The 18,056-nt window shown below is 38.7% G+C and overlaps 1 protein-coding gene across 1 annotated transcript in view; it reads left to right on the top strand.

The window, feature by feature from the left end:
* RIGI (RNA sensor RIG-I) overlaps positions 1-18,056 on the top strand; it is a 35,853-nt gene that overhangs the window by 5,087 nt on the left and 12,710 nt on the right. Inside the window, exons 3-13 of the mRNA XM_072841618.1 lie at positions 1,561-1,742; positions 2,721-2,868; positions 3,804-3,917; positions 5,350-5,448; positions 5,871-6,024; positions 6,960-7,218; positions 9,437-9,599; positions 11,454-11,573; positions 14,950-15,107; positions 16,304-16,439; positions 17,623-17,771. Of these exons, the coding sequence (XP_072697719.1) occupies positions 1,561-1,742; positions 2,721-2,868; positions 3,804-3,917; positions 5,350-5,448; positions 5,871-6,024; positions 6,960-7,218; positions 9,437-9,599; positions 11,454-11,573; positions 14,950-15,107; positions 16,304-16,439; positions 17,623-17,771 (1,682 nt within the window). The remainder of the gene's footprint in view (positions 1-1,560; positions 1,743-2,720; positions 2,869-3,803; positions 3,918-5,349; positions 5,449-5,870; positions 6,025-6,959; positions 7,219-9,436; positions 9,600-11,453; positions 11,574-14,949; positions 15,108-16,303; positions 16,440-17,622; positions 17,772-18,056) is intronic.

Below are 18,056 nucleotides of genomic sequence, written 5' to 3'. Positions count from 1 at the left end.
GCATCATATATAGTTCAATTATCTTAAATATCCTCCTGTAGAACAGTTTCATTCTTATGTATGTGACCTAGAAAAACTCTTACGCATATATTCCATCATGCATATACAAAAATATTCATAGAATAATTGTAATAACTAAAGCAAGCAAACAAAACTGGAAGCAACCCAATGTCCTTCAAGAAGAAAACGGATGATAAAATTCTGTAATAGTCACATGATGGTCCACTATACTGCAGTGAAAATGTATGAACACAGCTACAGATGACAACACAGGTGAAGCTTTGAAATGTAATATTAAAATCTATAAAAAGCAGAGAAAATTACATTTAGTAGGATATAATTATGAAATTCTAAACAAGTCAAACTAAACAGATTTTTTTAAAGCCTTTATTTAAAAAAAATTTTTTTTTTTTTTTTTGAAAGAGAGCATGGTTGAGCAAGGGGCGGGGCGGCGGGGCAGAGGCAGAGGGAGAAGCCGACTCCCCTCTGAGAAGGGAGCCTGATGCCATCTCAGGACCTTGAGATCATGACCTGAGCCAAAGCTAGACACCTAACCAAGTGAGCCACCCAGGTGCCCCAGAACACAGATTGTTGAAGGAATCAAATGTATGCCATGCAACTATTAAAAAAATGAAGAGAATAACATATGAAATACAAGGTAGTAGTCTCTTTGCAGGGAGGAAGAAGGGTAGGGAAAAGGCACACTCCCACAAAGTGTTGGGAAATTCTAGTTGTTAAATTGCATACTGGGTTCCCATGTGTTCATTTTGTTAGGTTCTTTGTAGCCAGATGAAAAGAGTGTGGGCTTTATAGTCAGACAAATCTAGTGATTTTGTTTGAGAACTTTAGATGGAAGCATTCTTGAATTATTAAAGGTGGAAATAATTGTTTTTCCACCTTAAATTTCCCATTATACTTAATATCCTTTTCTGGGAGTAATATAGAAGATTAAGTTCCTCAGGGTCAGGAATTAAGATTTATATTTCCTTTTGCCAGCTTTGCTATCTTGCACTGGGAAGTTACTTAATAATTGCATGATGATTTGGGACACCTGGGTGGTTCAGTGGCGATCACCTTTGGCTCAAGTTGTGATCCCAGGGTCCTGGGATCAAGTCCTGAATCAGGCTCCCCACACGGAGCCTGCTTCTCCCTCTGCCTGTCTCTGCCTCTCTCTCTCTGTGTCTCTCATGAATAAATAAATACAATCTTTTTTAAAAAATTGCATAATGATTCAACTCACTGGAAGACAAGTCAGAGGTTGTAGGTAAAGTCCATGGTGCACTTTGGAAGGAGAATTTTATACTAAGACCAAAAGTAAGACTTCACATTATCCTTAGTACTTTCTCCCAAGAGATGATAAATGTTGTTAGAGGACCTAAAGTGTTGGGTGCCTATAATGAATGTTGAATTTTCTTTTTGGAAGATCATTAATTATTGAGGTGATTTATAGATCTCTTTTGAGGTCTCTTATTATACATTCAAACATGATTTCTATGATAATAATCTTGAAATGTCTTTTAGTTGGTTTTATAAAAGCCCCCATTTTCTTCTTCTTTCCAGGTTATTCTGGACTTTATGAAGCAATTGAAAGTTGGAATTTCCAAAAAATTGAAAGTCTAGAGGAGTATAGATTGCTTTTAAAGCGTTTACAACCAGAATTTAAAACTACAGTTAATCCAAATGATATTCTTCCTAAAATATCTGAATGTTTAATTAGTCAGGAATGTGAAGAAATTATACAGGTAATTTAATTAGATTAATATATTTAATATAATTATAATTAATATAAAATACTAAATTGGGGGGAAGTTATTTGAACATAGGAAATGTTTTCGGTTTTCTCCACTGATTTTGACTTGAGAAATATCATTGAAATCCACAGAAGTCTTCAAATCTAAGGCATAATTACCTAGAATAGTATTTTTGGTTGTGAATCAAGTAATTTTTAATGTCACAAGTTTTTTTCAGGTTTGTCCTATTTTTAGTTAAAATTATTACTTTTGTGAATAATATCTTTGCAAATTTAAATAAAGTTGAACAGTTTAGCAAATAAAACAAAAGCTATAGATTCTAGTGGTTAAGCCTACAGGCTCTGGACCCAAATTTTGTTAGAATCCTAGTTCAACAGTTTACTAGTGGTAAGATCTTAAGCAAGTTAGTTTTTTAAACCTATTTCTTCATGTGTAAAATGGAAATAATAATAGTACCTTATTAACATGATATTTTTATGGGGGTTAAATGAGATGATATATGATGACATATGTAAAGTGCTTACATATGCCTGACACATAATAATAAATTCTCAATAAATTTTAGTTATTATGATTAATAATAAAAATCATGTAGGTCCCACTACCCTGAAAAAAAATTGTTAATATTTTGTTATATTCTTCCAAATATCTATGCCAATATACCCATATTTTGAATGGTTGTCAAATGGATTGTTTCTTAATATTGCTGATGATGATAGATACAATATCTCAGAGGACTTGAGAACACCTGGCTTGACATAGCGATGCCAGGTGTAAAGACAAAGACGAAAGAGGGTCTTAAAAGACACTGTGTTGGATGGGGCAAAAATGATCATGAATAAGACCTATTGAACCATAGGACAGAATGATTTTAAATCAGATAGTGCTGGAATTGGTATTTCTTCAATAAATTAATAAAAGGAAAACTTTTGAAATGATTGATTAATCAACTGCAGTTGTCTTGCTCAGATTTGTTCCAACAAGGGGCTGATGGCAGGTGCGGAGAAAATGGTTGAATGCCTTCTCAGATCAGACAAAGAAAACTGGCCCAAAACTTTGAAACTTGCTTTGGAGACAGAAGAGAGCAAGTTCAGTCAACTGTGGATTGTGGACAAAGGTAGTATATTCCAGGGAAGAGCTCTGAAGGGTTGGGAGGGTCTGAAAACATGCTCTACCTTTTTCATAGTTCTACTTAGGGTCTCTTCCATTCCCACCTGTCTTTCACTCACTGTCAGAGGCATTTTGCCCTTCAGAGACCCATGGCTACATCTTTAGTGAGAGAGCAGCATGAAATTTGAGTTCTGGGAGACAAGTGGCAACTTGCCTACAGAAGTAATTCAGTTGTAAATAACCCTTAAGATGGACCAGGGCAAACTGCTTTCACCCAGAATTAGCCCTCTAGCCCAAAGGATTTGGGGAAGGAAGAATCTGAGCTCACTCTCTGGGTTTAGATCTTCAGAGAAGTAGCTTTAAAATTCTAGAGTAAAAGGTTCAAACTTCAGGATATCTGTACCATCTGTGGTTTCCTGAAGCTAACATCTGCTCAGAGCATTGTTTTTTAAAGTCTAAGTTTGGTAATCCAACTGTCTGGTCTTTGCTTTTCCTAAGCTTCTTTAGATCACAAGTTGTTCTAGACAATGTCTGTATAAATACACATCTGATTTCTTGGATTAGGTCAGGAATGGAAGCCATAAATGTCTGCTAAGTGGTGCTTCTTTACTGTGCATGAGAATCACCTGGAGATTTTGTTAAAATGCAGATTCTGACTCAGAGATACAAGAGCCTGCATTTCTAACAAGTTCTGGAAATTGCTGGCCCTTGTTCCACACTTTGAATAATAAAGGCCTCAATGACATTGGAGTTCAGGCTCCACATGGAGACATCACACTCAAAAAGATTCTTTTAATTGTTTTAGAAGGTGAAGGGAGTAGTTGTAAGAAATCTGAATGGAAGTTGAAAATTTTAGTATTATAACCTCTTTGTAGGACTTGCGCTGTCAAGAAAATCATCAGATTAGATGAAGAGTCTAAGATGTTTTTTCGTCTCATACAGATGTTGAACTGAAAGTTCTTGAGGATGAAGAAATAGAAACTTCCGAAGTACAGATTTTCTATAAGGAAGAACCAGAATGCCAGAATCTTAGTCAGGACCCATGTCCACCTTCAGGTACCCAGCAATGTTCTTTTCCATAACGATGTTCTTCAGGTTTTTTTGTGTGGGGACACATCTTGCAGTGCCAAAAGTCACAGTGTTATGAAAAGTTTTTTAAGGAAAAGTAAGAAAAGATCATTTTTTAAAAGAAAAGATAATTTATATTAAAATAGATATTTTTTCTGTAATTATAAATATTAGTCTCTCTCTTACAAAGCTGTTGTCAGCCTTATTTTCATCACTGTGCCTGTCTACATCTGTGCCTGTCTACATTGAAAATGCAAACGCAAAAAGAGTCCTCCCAGAAGCTTAGTGTCTGTGAAATCCAAAACCAGCCCTGCTCTCCAAAGAAATACTTCTATTTGTGAGTTGCTTGCTCACTCTCCTTACTATCCCAGGGCTGCAATGTAAGTTATTGATGTTTGTATACTGCACAAATGTGCCTAGCTGAGTCTGAGATCCAAACAGTGCACCAAGAGTTCTGTATCCTCCCAGAGGCTCTCTTTTTTTCTAATTTACATAAAGGTACTCTATACTTAGTTATAAGGCTCACCTTCTGTTTCTGGAAGCATTTTTTCATGAGAGACCAGAAAGTTGCATAATGAGCCACAGTAAAATATTATTTACATAAGGACATCAGGGAAAACATTCTGAGTAGTATGAGAAGAAATCCCAGGACCCCAGGATTTTGCAGAAGAAATGTCATTTTTGCAGAAGAATTATTTCTGCAGTCAAATGATACAAGTATTTTGTTATTTCAGGGTAAAATCACTGAATGTAAGTTGCTTTAAATTTTTCTGACATGTAAAGGACCTTAGTGAACTCACTTAACCTTTTAGAAATTTTCCTTTTCTTTAAAATAGGTTGGAGTCAATAGATGATTTCTAAGGTCTTTTCTAGCAGTAACATTCTATATGCTTATGTTAGTGAGAAAAAGCCTCTGGTTATTTTTTGATACTTCTGGTCCTATTGAGAGAAGATACCATATGAGAACCTGAAGAATTATAAAGCATGGTTGCTCTTCAATAAGAGATTGGTTTGAAAATTCAATGTTTACAGTTTATTGCTTTTCAGAGATCTGGGAGGGATTTGTTGTTTTGTTCCACATAGCATTTCCTTTTAACCAGTGGCCATCTGTCTTGCCCTGAATTAGGCCATTCTTGCTTTAGTTTCTCCTTACTAGACTTCCAAGATTATTTAAGAAAGAAATCTTTGTGGCTTTTTTGAAAGAATTCTTGCCATTGGTACTTTTGTCATTGAGGGAGAATTTTGGACTTCATATCAATGCAGAAGCTGGAATGGTTAACAAGAGACAAGGATTCTAAATTTTCTTAAATGAGGCCTTTTTTGCTAAAGTCAATTTCAGTCTGTTTGATGATAGATAGCTCTTCTTGATTCCTGAGAGCAGTAACTATTTGGTAATTTTGTTCCTTTTGTATTACATAAGTGGCTTCTACTTGCACCCCACTGAAGCCAAGAAATTACCAACTAGAACTTGCTTTGCCTGCTAAGGAAGGAAAAAATACAATAATATGTGCTCCTACTGGTAAGTTGATTGCTACTACCTACAGTGGTTTGTTTCTGGGTTTGCTTCCTTTTTTTTTTTTTTTCTTTTATTGAATACTGGGATAAAATGGGCAAGTTTCCATTTTTGCCTTGTTCCGTATATCTTTTGAGAAAACTTTCCTATTAGTATAGTGTCCAGGTATTTTAAGGAACCTGAGGAGAGAAAGAAAAATGCCCTCTTTTAGCGTGCTTTATGCCTTAACTGTTTGCATAGTTACCTAGGAAGTAGCTTGACATTTTTCTGTCCTGGTATAAATTCTGCTGCAGTTAACCCATGGACATTCTTAGTTTACTAGTTGGTGCAGTGGTTTTAGGGGAGCCAAAAATAATGACCTTTCTGTAGAAATATTTTAGTATAATATCAGTTACATATTTTCTTTTTTTTTCTTTGTTTGTTAAAAGGTTGTGGAAAAACCTTTGTTGCCCTTCTTATATGTGAACATCATCTTAAAAAATTTCCCCAAGGACAAAAGGGGAAGATTGTCTTTTTTGCTATTCAAATCCCAGTGTATGAACAGCAGAATTCTGTGTTCTCCAAATATTTTGAAAGACTTGGGTAGGTATAACAGTTGGTCCCATTTCTTTTTCTCTAGCTTCATGTAACTGGTGTGTATTCAGCTTTAATTTTTGAAAAGCTGGGATTAAAAAATGTATAAAAGATTTAGCTTTTATGTAATCTAGATGTTATTAATTTTTCATGGATGCAAGTCTGTTTTGTTAGGTATGCTTGATATCCTAAACTCCTTTGGTTAGCTCTTGCCAAGTGAGTAAATGACTTGAGATCAATTTTCCATTTAAATGACACATATAACTTTTTTTAAAATATCGGTTGATTTTAATTTGACAGAGCACAAGTAGGCAGAGTGGCAGGCTGAGGGAGAGGGAGAAGCAGACTCCCCACCGAGCAGGGAGCCCAACGCCAGGCTCAATCCCAGGACCCTGGGATCATGACCTGAGCCAAAGGCAGATGGTTAACTTTCTGAGCCACCCAGGCGCCCCCACATTTAACTTTTTAATGATTTTATAACTTCCTTAATATTACTCTTTTCTTTAAATACTATTTTCTTTATTTTTTTTTAAGATTTTATTTATTTATTTGACAGAGAGTATAAACAGGGGGAGTGGCAGGCAGAGGGAGAGTGAGAAGCAGGCTTCCTGCTGAGCAGAGAGCCTGACATGGGGCTTGATCCCAGGACCTCATCATGACCTGAGCTGAAGGCAGACACTTAACTGACTGAGCCACCAAGGCGCCCCTACTACTTTTTCTTAAGACTTGAAGGAATTAGCATACTCTACTAGCAGTTATAGCTAGCTTGCATTTATCAACCATTTACTATGTTTATAGCTCCATGCTAAGCACTTGTCTCCAGATATATTCCTTTTGGAGTTAGGGAGAACTCAATTAGTTGATGCTCTGACTTAGTGTTTTATGTCTTTGTGACTCCTCATTCACATCATGGTTGGTAATAGTGAATTTCTGTCATTCCCCAGGTACAAAGTTGCAGGTATTTCTGGAGCAACATCTGAGAATATCTCAGTGGAACAGATCGTTGAGAACAATGACATCATTGTTTTAACTCCACAGATTCTTGTGAATTGCCTTAGAAATGGGACTATTCCATCACTCTCTGTCTTTACTTTGATGATATTTGATGAATGTCACAACACCAGTAAACACCATCCTTACAATATGATCATGTTTAATTATCTAGATCAGAAACTTGGAGGATCTTCAGACCCACTGCCTCAGGTATCTCCAGAATCAGATGGATTCCTCAGAAGAGCCATAACCTTTTTAAATCTTATTTTCTTACCCTACTGACCACATTGAGGATAGTCTTCTCAGGTCCTAAGTCCATATCATCTAGCTCATTGATTAATTTTTTCATTTTTTTAAAGATTTTATTTACTTATCCATGAGAGACATAGGCAAAGACATGGACAGAGGGAGAAGGAGGTTCCTCGCAAGGAGCCCAATGTGGGACTTGATCCTGGACCTAGGATCATGCCCTGAGCCAAAGGCAGACGCTCAACTGCTGAGCCACCTAGGTGTCCCTCATTGATTAGTTTTGACTTGTTCATTCATTTATTTACTTAACAAATATGCATTAGGTGCCCCTTTGTGTTATCCACTGTGCTAGGCACTGGGGCTACATATATAAAAGACATATACCTCAAACAATTTAAGTTTCATGGGGAACCAGACATGTAAGAATTATGTCACAATATATGGTGATGGCATACTATGGACATGATACAAGGTATAGTCAGAAGAGAAGTGAAAACTCGTAAGTGTGCTATGAAAGTGAGCCAAAAAAAAAAAAAAAAAAAAACAAAAAAAACAAAAAAAACAAAAAAACAAAAAAAACAAACAAAAAAAAACAAACAAACAAAAAAAAAAGAAAGTGAGCCAAGACCCAACAGAAGTTAGGCAAAAACTAACAAGAATGTATAAGGTGGATAGTTGGATGGTTTTCAGGAAAGGCTACTGTGTGTCTGGAGGCACAGAGGTATGAGAGAACATGTTGTGCCCAAGAGCCCTGAAGCTCTTCAGTATCATTTGAGTGTGGAATGTGAAATGGTAAATAGCAGTAGGTGAGGCAGAGTGGAATAGAGGGAATGATCGATAGAACAAGATTCTAGGAGAGATCAGAGGGTATGGGATAAGTAGGCAGGTATGTTCATTAGTACAGGAGAGCATTTTGGGCGTCATCAGAGGTGAGGGTGTGAGAAGAGTAAAGATGAGAGGGTAGTTCTGAGTTGGGGACAGGAAAGGTAGGGAATCCCTGGCATTTAATATCTCTTTTAAATGAGAGGTAGATGCTTTGCTGAGAATAATCAGGATGGGAATGGGGAGGGAGCTCAGAGTACATGGAGAGGATTTGAAATGAGAGAATCAAGAGGAATATATAGAAGAATTGCTTGGTCATATTGGGGATCCAGATGAAGTTGGAAACCATGACTTTATAGTTAATATACCAATATCACAATGGGTAAAGTTCTCTAGCCCTAATAACTACCTGTGTAGGAAACATAGGTTAGAAGAAATTCGTATGGTACCCATAGACAAAATTCCATAGCAAGCACATATCTTACAGTTTCTTCTAGAAAAAAATGCTGGTTAATTAGATTCCTTGCTAATGAGTCAACTATTCAGTATTTACTGAGTGGCTATTTGAGTAAGGCATAAATTGTTAGGTGACCATTAAGCTAATTTTTTTTACAAATGTTACCTTATGAAATTCACACACCTACCATTTTAAATGGCTATTGTTTCCCAGCCTTAAAGAGAGCTGAAGTTCGATCCCGGGTTTTAGCACCAAAAAAAAAAAAAAAAGAGAGAGAGCTGAAGATACTTGTCCAATGATCCACCACCGGTGTGGCATGGTTGAGTTTAGAATGAAGTTGTGTCTGATTTTAGTCCCTGTTCTTATAGTATGTTGTTCTACACATCATGGGGGACACAGGAATAGAGAAAAGTCCTGCCTTGAGAGTGTTTCTGCTCTTGGTTTTTTAGCTAATTCATGTTCATTTGAAAACTTGTGACTCCTGCATTTATTCACTGCTTTGCCTGCATTATTCACTGCTTTGCCTGGGGAATTTCCATTTGAAATATCTTAGAGAACATCAGGGGAAAAAATAGTGTTCTTGTGCTTTATATGAAACTAGTAAGGCGGATCCCTGCTCAGCGGTTTAACACCTGCCTTCAGCCCAAGATGTGATCCTGGGGTCCCGGATCCCAGGACCCCAGGATTCCTGCATGGAGCCTGCTTCTCCCTCTGCCTGTGTCTCTGCCTCTCCCTCTCTCATGAATAAATAAATAAATAAAATATTAAAAAAAAGAAATTAGTAAGAAACAAACAAATAAAAAACCAAAACCCTACTTTAGCAGGAAAGGGTTGCATGGGGGATTGTGGAAATGGCATGCTGTTTTCCAGATGTCTGACAATTTGTAATGCTCCTCATAGGTTGTTGGGCTGACTGCCTCAGTTGGCATCGGGGATGCCAAAAACACAATGGAAGCCATGGAATATATCTGCAAACTGTGTGCTTCTCTTGACACATCAGTGATAGCAACAGTCAAAGACAACTTGGAGGAATTGGAAGAAATTGTTTATAAGCCCCAGAAGTGTAAGTGGAATCCAGTAACAAGCCCTTCAGGACTTTGTTACCCTCTGCTTTTCTTAGTTCGGAGCCATTTGAATGAATACTGAATTTTTACTTTTTCTGTTTAGTAGAAAATATTTAACCCCAAATTTGGGAAATAATTACATTTCATGCCTCTCTTCTCAGCTGAGCTCTTCATCAGTGGGTGAACCTCAGGAGTGGACTGTCAAAAGCAAACATTCTTACTCTTCAGTTTGATTCAGTTCTTTTTTTGTTTTTGATAAAGTTCTTATAAGGATACTGACAGCAAGAGAGACGTGATGAGAAAATCAAATCACATAAATGGCCAAGAGCTGGTCTCAGTCCTTCCCTGTGTTGCATTCCTAAGGAGGAAGGATACTGTGTGGCCATTCATTATTTGAATATGTATCTGGGGATCCCTGGGTGGCTCAGCGGTTTAGCGCCTGCCTTTGGCCCAGGGTGTGATCCTGGAGTCCTGGGATCGAGTCCTACATTGGGCTCCCTGCATGGAACCTGCTTCTCCCTCTGCCTGTGTCTCTGCCTCTCTCTTTCTGTGTCTCTCATGAATAAATACATAAAAAAACCTTTAAAAAAATGAATATGTATCTGATGATTTGGGTTGAAATGAAATTATTCTTAGTTCATCATATTTTTTCTCAGCAGATCAGAATATGATTTTTTTTTAGAATATGATTTTTTTTAAAAAGATTGACTAGCAAATATTTAATAAATTCCAATGCTATACTAACCCAGCAGGGGAAAGTGGGAGAGTAGACATATATGCCTTCATCCTTGCTCTGGGGATAGTGTATGACTGTATAAAGCAGAACAAAAACACATGAAATAGCCAAGGAGAGGCAGTTCAGTTCCTTTCTGGGAGCTTCCTGTAAAGAGGTTAAGGAAGGTACCCAATCTAAACTTTTCAGTATCAAGTACAAATTTCTTTTTTTTTTTTTTTAAGATTTTTAATTTATTTATTCATGAGAAGACACAGAGAGAGAGAGAGAGGCAGAGACATAGGCAGAGGGAGAAGCAGGCTCCTGCCTGCAGGACTCGATCCCAGGACCCCAGGATCACAATCTGAGCCAAAGGCAGATGCTCAACCACTGAGCCACCCAGGTGCCCCTCAAGTCCCTTCTGCCCTCTGTGCTTCATCTCCCCCTCCCATAAGTCCAACCATGTTGCATACCTCTGGTTCCTCAGGAGTATCAGTGTTTCCTCCACTCCTCTTCCCCTATTTATCCCACAACATTTCCTCCCTTGAAAGAATAAGAGATTCTTTTCCTTGTGCTCCATGACACCTTTCATATACTTAATGTTACAGCACTTCACTGTGATTATTTGGCTATGTATCTTTCTCTGCCCTGAGGATACAGTCTTCTGTGAGCACAGGCTGTGTACTTTTCAACTGTTGATCTCCAGAACATGGCACGTGGTAGGCAGTTAATAAGTTTCTGCCAAAATAATATAGTACTGAATTTTAGGAAGTGTGAGCACTTCAGGGGGTTGAGTGGGAAAGGAGAAAATCAAAGAAGAGAGGGTTAAAATGTGTTGTATTTGCAGAGATAAGATGGATACCAGCCTTGTCAGAGTAGAGGCTCCATGTTGAGTAACAGGAAAAGCAGAATAAAAAGTTGGATTAGACCCAGATCATGAAAGACAGAGATATTAGGATCTGTGCAGTAAGCACCAGGGAGCTATTGCCAAGTTTCTGAACATTTGATATATCCTTTAGACAATCTCCCCGTGAGCCTCAGATCTTGCAGAGGAGGTAACAGGCAGAGAAACGTGTGCAGATGCCTACTTTGAACTATGATGTGTTCCTAAAAAATGCTCACTTTGTTTTCATGGCTCTAGTTTTCAGGAAAGTGGAATCACGGACTACTGACAGATTTAAATGCATCATTTCTCAGCTGATGAGGGAGACAGAGAGTCTGGCAAAGAATATCTTTGATGAACTCGGTACCATAACTCTCGGTGAGATAAATCTCATTTTATGTTCTCTCCACTTAGGAATAGCCATATAGTGTTCTCTTTTTGCATCTCTTTAGTTCAGACAGTCTTAAGACCATATCAAGAGGTTAACTTCTTGATTATAGGTTATTCGGGAACCTCCTCATTATGTCCTCCTTTAGTCCTTGTTTTTTTTTTTCTTTTTTCTTTTTAAATCCACAGTAAATCTATGTGGATACACATAGCCGAAAAATACCATGTTTAAATCAGTTCATGGCTTTCTTAATTTTCCAGATTAGTTTTCTGTTCTGATTTCCCCCTTTATATGAAAGAAACCACCATTTCCTTGATGGCTCAGATTGAAATAGGTGGTGATCTTTGATTCTTTCTTCTTTTGAGACTCTCTCATGAAGTTACCAAGTTCTATTCTTCTCTCTTTTGTTCTTTCATTCATTCACCAGATATTCATTGTGCCAGCTAATGGAAATAACAAGGTTAAAGACATAGTCCCATCCTCAGGGAACTCACAGCTAAATAATGAGAGTCAGATGTGAGTAGCTTCCACATGGCAGGGCAGAGGGACACCTGTGTGCCCTGGGAGCACGTGGGAACTTTGACCTGGAATGGGCCTTTGGGAAAGCGTTTTGGGGTGGGATGATGCCTGAAACAGTCTTGAAAGTCAGCCAAATTAAGAAGGAAAGATAACCAAGTGAGGTTGAAAAGGCATTAAGGCTTTAAAGGAAGAAAAAATTTTAGGAACTGCAACCATTTCATGGTACTCCTAATGCACGAGTGGTAGAAAGGAGTGACGCTAAAGAGAGAGGCAGGGGCAAGACCAGGAAAGGCCTGGTAGCCAAACTGGGTTTGACTTTGTCCTAAAAGCAGGGGGAAGCATCCAAAGATTTTAAACTGATTTGTGATGTGATAAAGATACCAGTGAACAAAGAGAGTCAAACAGAGGCAGTCAAGACAGGCTGGTGGAGGGAGGAGGCATGTGCTGAGCAAGTGTTGCAAGCAGGAAGCTTTCCAATTTCATGGCTTCTGGTTCTGAGTTGGGAGTAGGGGTGATCTCCACCAAGCTTCTGGCATGTACCCTTGTAGGTATACCAGTGAGTAGTGCTGGTTCCAGAACTAGGAGCAGTGTTGGAGATGCTTAATTTGTGAATTCACCTTTACTCACATTTATTTTGCTTTTTTTTTTCTCCTCTTCTTCCAAAGCTTGATTTAGGACTTACTGTAACAGCTGTCTGGCTGTTTCACCCACCCCTACCCCCACTCACTTTTCCAATCAGCCTCCCATTACCTGGGTGGTCTTTCTTTCTTTTTAAAGATTTTATTTATTTATTCATGAGAGACAGAGAGAGAGAGAGAGAGAGAGAGAGAGAGAGAGAGAGAGGCAGAGACACAGGCAGAGGGAGAAGCAGGCTCCATGCAGGGAGCCTGACATGGGACTTGATTCCTGGTCTCCTGGATCAGGCCCTGGGCTGAAGGCAGTGCTAAACCGCTGAGCCACCTGGGCTGCCCCTGTCTTTCTGAAATACCAGTTTTATCATGTCAGGATCCTGCTTGAACCTCTCTGCCTTTTAAGCAAAGCTCTCTAAGCCTCTAACCTGCCAGTGTGACCCCGGCCTGCACAATCTGGTTCTACTCATCTTTCCAGTTTTACCTTCTACTCCTTCCCTGCTTGAATCCTTTGATTTAGCAGTACCTTGAACGTATTCATTCACTTGTCATTTACTTGGTGCTGAGCAATATGCCAGGTGATGGGAACATAGCATGGACCCTGAGACTGAGACATAACTCCTTCCCTGTGATATTTCCAGTCCAATGGTAAAGCCAAAATTAGATAAGTAATAATAAAGCTAAAGTAATAATAAAGCAACAGCATAGGGGTAGGTGGGTGGTGTTTCAGGCGGAAGGAAAAACATGTGCAAAGGCCAGGAAAGTGGAGAGAGTATGAGGACTTCTGTTAGTTCTGACAGATGCCGGAAGTGGAGCAGCTAGAGATGAGAATCAGAAGCAGGCAGAGGTTAGATCACAGAGGGTCCTGGGAGCCGGGTAGGATTTTGGCCAGAGGATTCCACTAAAGGCTTTTAAGTAGTGGGGTAGCGAAGTGTTTCCTCTGCAAATTTAGAAATTCTCTCTAGCTGCTGAGTGGAGTGGATTAGAGGGAATAAGGCAAAAAGTAGGGAGACCAGTTAGGAGGTCGTTATTTTATTCACGAACATTAGAACATGGTCTGAACTGGGAAGATAGCAGAAGGGTAGAGGGATATGAATTTCTACCTTCTTATTCCTCCCACTTCTAACTCCCTACCTCCACCTTTTCCCCAGTACACATCCTGTGAACTGTTCATTTCCAGATTGCTTAGGTCATTTTCATACCTATTCACATTCAAGAAATACTTGTTAATTCATCTAGTTTACTGCTGGCTACTTTGTTTGTAGTTGGGGTTGGGAAAGAAGCATGTCAATGCAATTTGAATAACCTCCTTTGTTTCTCCTGTTAAACATGAATGGGTGAGAGGAGCAATTTAACCTGGAAACATAGCTCTTGGTTGTGAGTTTTACTATGCTGTGCTCTTTCCCAGTGAGCCCTGAAGATCTGATCCCAGAGTAACTCACAGACTGGAGCCGCTTGAGAACAGGCTTCTATCTTCTGCATCTTTTTACCACCAGCACCCTGCACACACACACAGCCTGGACCACAACAGATGCTCAATTTTTGGACGGAGCAACTGAGGTGTAGCTTAGGAGATGCACACATACAGAAGCCTCCATGACGAGCATCTTTTGAGTGCCTCTTCTTTGCTCCGCCCTGTGAATGGTGCTGTGGAAATCAGGTGGCTTAAGTTCATAGCAAGGCAGAGTAGGCTGTGTTGAGTTCTGTCTCTCTTGCTTTTAAATATCTTCCTAATGAAGCTCATGAGATCTATTATTTTTATTTACTGCTTCATTTTTTAAAGGCAAAGTTAGATATTTTCATGCCCATTGTTTTACTTCTGGGCTGCTTTGGTTGTCAGCTCACATTGCTGGTAAGGCTTGGGTATCAGACACACCTGGTTTTGCATTCCTGCATTCCCCCCAGGTACTAGCTATGTCACTTTGGGTAAATTGCTTTGCTTTTCTGAGCTAATGGTTTCCTCACCTGTAAAATATAACATCTACCTCAGAGGTTTGTGAAAATGAAATTATTAGTGTAAGACACTTTGATTCATGGTGCAGAGAAAGTATTCAGAAAGCAATCATATGCAAACACAGATACACTTTGCTGGAAACCAAATATTTCAGGAGGAATACTCTGCTTACAGAGAGTAAGAAAGAAAATTTGAGTATGAGGCATGCTTAGAACTTTAAATGACTGACCATATGGCACCATAAAAAACTTTTTTTTTTTCCAGAAAATGTATCTCAAATTCAAAATAGGAATTTTGGAACACAGAAATATGAACAATGGATCGTTTCTGTTCAGAAGGCATGCATGGTGTTTCAGTTACCCAACAAAGATGAAGAGAGCAGGATTTGTAAAGCGCTGTTTTTGTACACTTCCCACTTGCGGGTATGTGACTTTTTTGCAGACATATGTTAGTGTGTAGCACCTACTGGGAGCTTTGCTCTGGGAGCCAAGAGAACATCAACTTTTCACTCTGTTTCAAGAGCTCATTTAGGAATTTTCCGAGGGCTTCCTATGAGGCAAACTTTAAAGTTATCCCATTCAGCATCTTCTCTGTCTGCTTACTGAAACTTAATACTAGCAGCCACAGGATAGAAACAAAGGCTAGGGTGCTATACTATGTGCCTCTAGCATTCCCATTATTGACACGGTTGGAAAAAGTTGAGGGATGATGACATTACTGTAGATATGCCATTGGTGGCAGCCATGTTGAAAGTTCAGTAAGTATCTCCTGTTGCCTTACCTTTTTTTTTTTTTTTTTAATTTATTTATGATAGTCACACACAGAGAGAGAGAGAGAGAGACAGAGACATAGGCAGAGGGAGAAACAGGCTCCATGCACCGGGAGCCCGATGTGGGACTTGATCTCGGGTCTCCAGGATCGCGCCCTGGGCCAAAGGCAGGGGCTAAACCACTGCGCCACCCAGGGATCCCCCCTGTTGCCTTACCTTGAAGCATATATTTTCTTACCTTTGGCAAAGCCACATGCTCAGAAATACAGGGTCCTTGGTCGTTTTCCGGTTAACCAAGAAGTTAAGAAACAACAAACATCACCTCTGCTTATTATGCTGTTGAAAATATTTAAAAATGGACTCAGTCAGTATGCATTTATAGAATTTTAATGAACCTAGTTGAATATTTGGTGTAGGTAGTTAGCACCTTCATTCTGAATGGTGCAGTTGCAATTCAGTGATGGCTCTGGATGTATGAAGAGATAAGTTGAATGTCTGAATCACGAGGCAAGTTGATGTGGAAGTTGATTTGCTTTTGTTTTCTGTTTTTTAATCTTTGACATGCATTTTTCTTGTAATTTTCTTTCTCCTCCAAGGTGGAATTCTAGAATCCAAAATGATCCTAATTAATTAATGATTCTAGCTAATTAAGATATTTTAAATAGTATTTGGTTCAAAGGTTTTATTCCAGTACCATTAGAAACATCTTTAAAAAACTAAGTTGGAATAGATTTAAGAAGAGTTTATTTTAAAAATTAATTCCATGCTAAGTACAGCTAATTGAATTTCAGTACAACAAATGCATTAGACATTGGAAACACACTGAAACTCAATTTTCATTTTAAACAGAAATATAATGATGCCCTCATTATCAATGAGCATGCACGAATGAAAGATGCTCTGGATTACTTGAAAGACTTCTTCACTGATGTCCGAGCAGCAGGATTTGATGAGATTGAGCAGCATCTCACTTATAGATTCGAAGGTGGGTAATGTTTCTAGAGGAGGAAGCTATTGCAGCCTGGTGACTCCAGTGGCAGGATATTTACATTGTATTATATTTAGCATACAGTGATGCTCAATGAGTTGCCCTGGGCTTACGAAGATAACTGTGGACAGCAGGATTATTAAGCTTCAGTAAAATCTGCTACTAATGGAAAAAATCTGCTGCTTACACTATTTCTTATTTTGAAGAAGGAAAAATAGGATTTGCAAAGGATACATCTCATGGAAATTATAATTAGTAGTGGCATTTTTTTTTGTTAAAATTTTAGTAATTTATCAAAGCTTTAAAAATACAAAGAAAGCGTTTTAATGGTATTAAAGAGATTATAATTTATGTATACTTCTATATAAAGAAGAAAACTAAGGTGGCCCATAATCCCACTGCTTTTTTTTTTTTAAATAAATTTTTTTTTAATTTTTATTTATTTATGATAGTCATAGAGAGAGAGAGAGGCGCAGAGACACAGGCAGAGGGAGAAGCAGGCCCCATGCACCGGGAGCCCGATGTGGGATTCGATCCCGGGTCTCCAGGATCGCGCCCTGGGCCAAAGGCAGGCGCCAGACCGCTGCGCCACCCAGGGATCCCCCACTGCTTTTGTATTAAGAAAAATACTTGAATATTTGAAAAAAAATTTTTTTTAAATTTTTATTTATTTATGATAGTCACAGAGAGAGAGAGAGAGAGAGGCAGAGACACAGGCAGAGGGAGAAGCAGGCTCCATGCACCGGGAGCCCGATGTGGGATTCGATCCCGGGTCTCCAGGATCGCGCCCTGGGCCAAAGGCAGGCGCTAAACCGTTGCGCCACCCAGGGATCCCAAAATACTTGAATATTTGAAATGAAAAGTAAATCCTTCTCCCTCTCTCAAAATTTTTGCCCCAAAGGTAATTACTGCTAATAAGTTTGTTTGGCCTGTATCAAGTTTTAGTATACAAAAGTGTAGCCCAGTGATGTGCTGTTATACATTGAGCACCTAGCTGTCTGGGGAAAAACAACTATGCATTGATTGCTGCGTTTTATGTATGCATTAAAGCAGTGGCCATTACTCTTAAGATTCTGGTCAGAGATTGAGAGATTAATGGTTTGAACTGTAGCTAAAGGTCACAGTGTGTTCTAAATTTCTAGAATTTATAAGCCATTTATAGAATGTTCCCCTTTTACAGAAAAGCTGCAGGAACTGGAAAGTATTTCCATGGATCTCAGCAATGAGAACCCTAAACTCAAAGATCTCTCCTTCATCTTGCAAGAGGAGTACCACTTAAACCCAGAGAGTAGAACTATCCTCTTTGTGAAAACCAGAGCACTTGTGGATGTAAGCTTCTTTCTTCATGTGGATAACAAATGGACGTAGTACCATTTTATTGGAAAGAGTGTTCTTTCCTCACGGCTCTGTACTCACCCATATATATGTGGGTCTGTTTCTGGACTATGTATTCTGTTCTGATTATCTGTTTGTTTATCCTTACACACTAATACCTCACTATCGTAATCACTTTAGTTTATAGTAAGTCTTGGTACCTATAGAGCAAGGATTTCATACTTTAAATTTTTTTTTGTCAATTAAAAAAAATTTAGTCATTCTTTGGGCATGTGGTGG

Source organism: Canis lupus, chromosome 10 (assembly GCF_048164855.1).
Source record: "Canis lupus baileyi chromosome 10, mCanLup2.hap1, whole genome shotgun sequence".
Classification (NCBI taxonomy): domain Eukaryota; kingdom Metazoa; phylum Chordata; class Mammalia; order Carnivora; family Canidae; genus Canis; species Canis lupus.
Note: the sequence above shows the minus strand (reverse complement) of the source record. Positions and strands in the feature narration are given on the sequence as shown.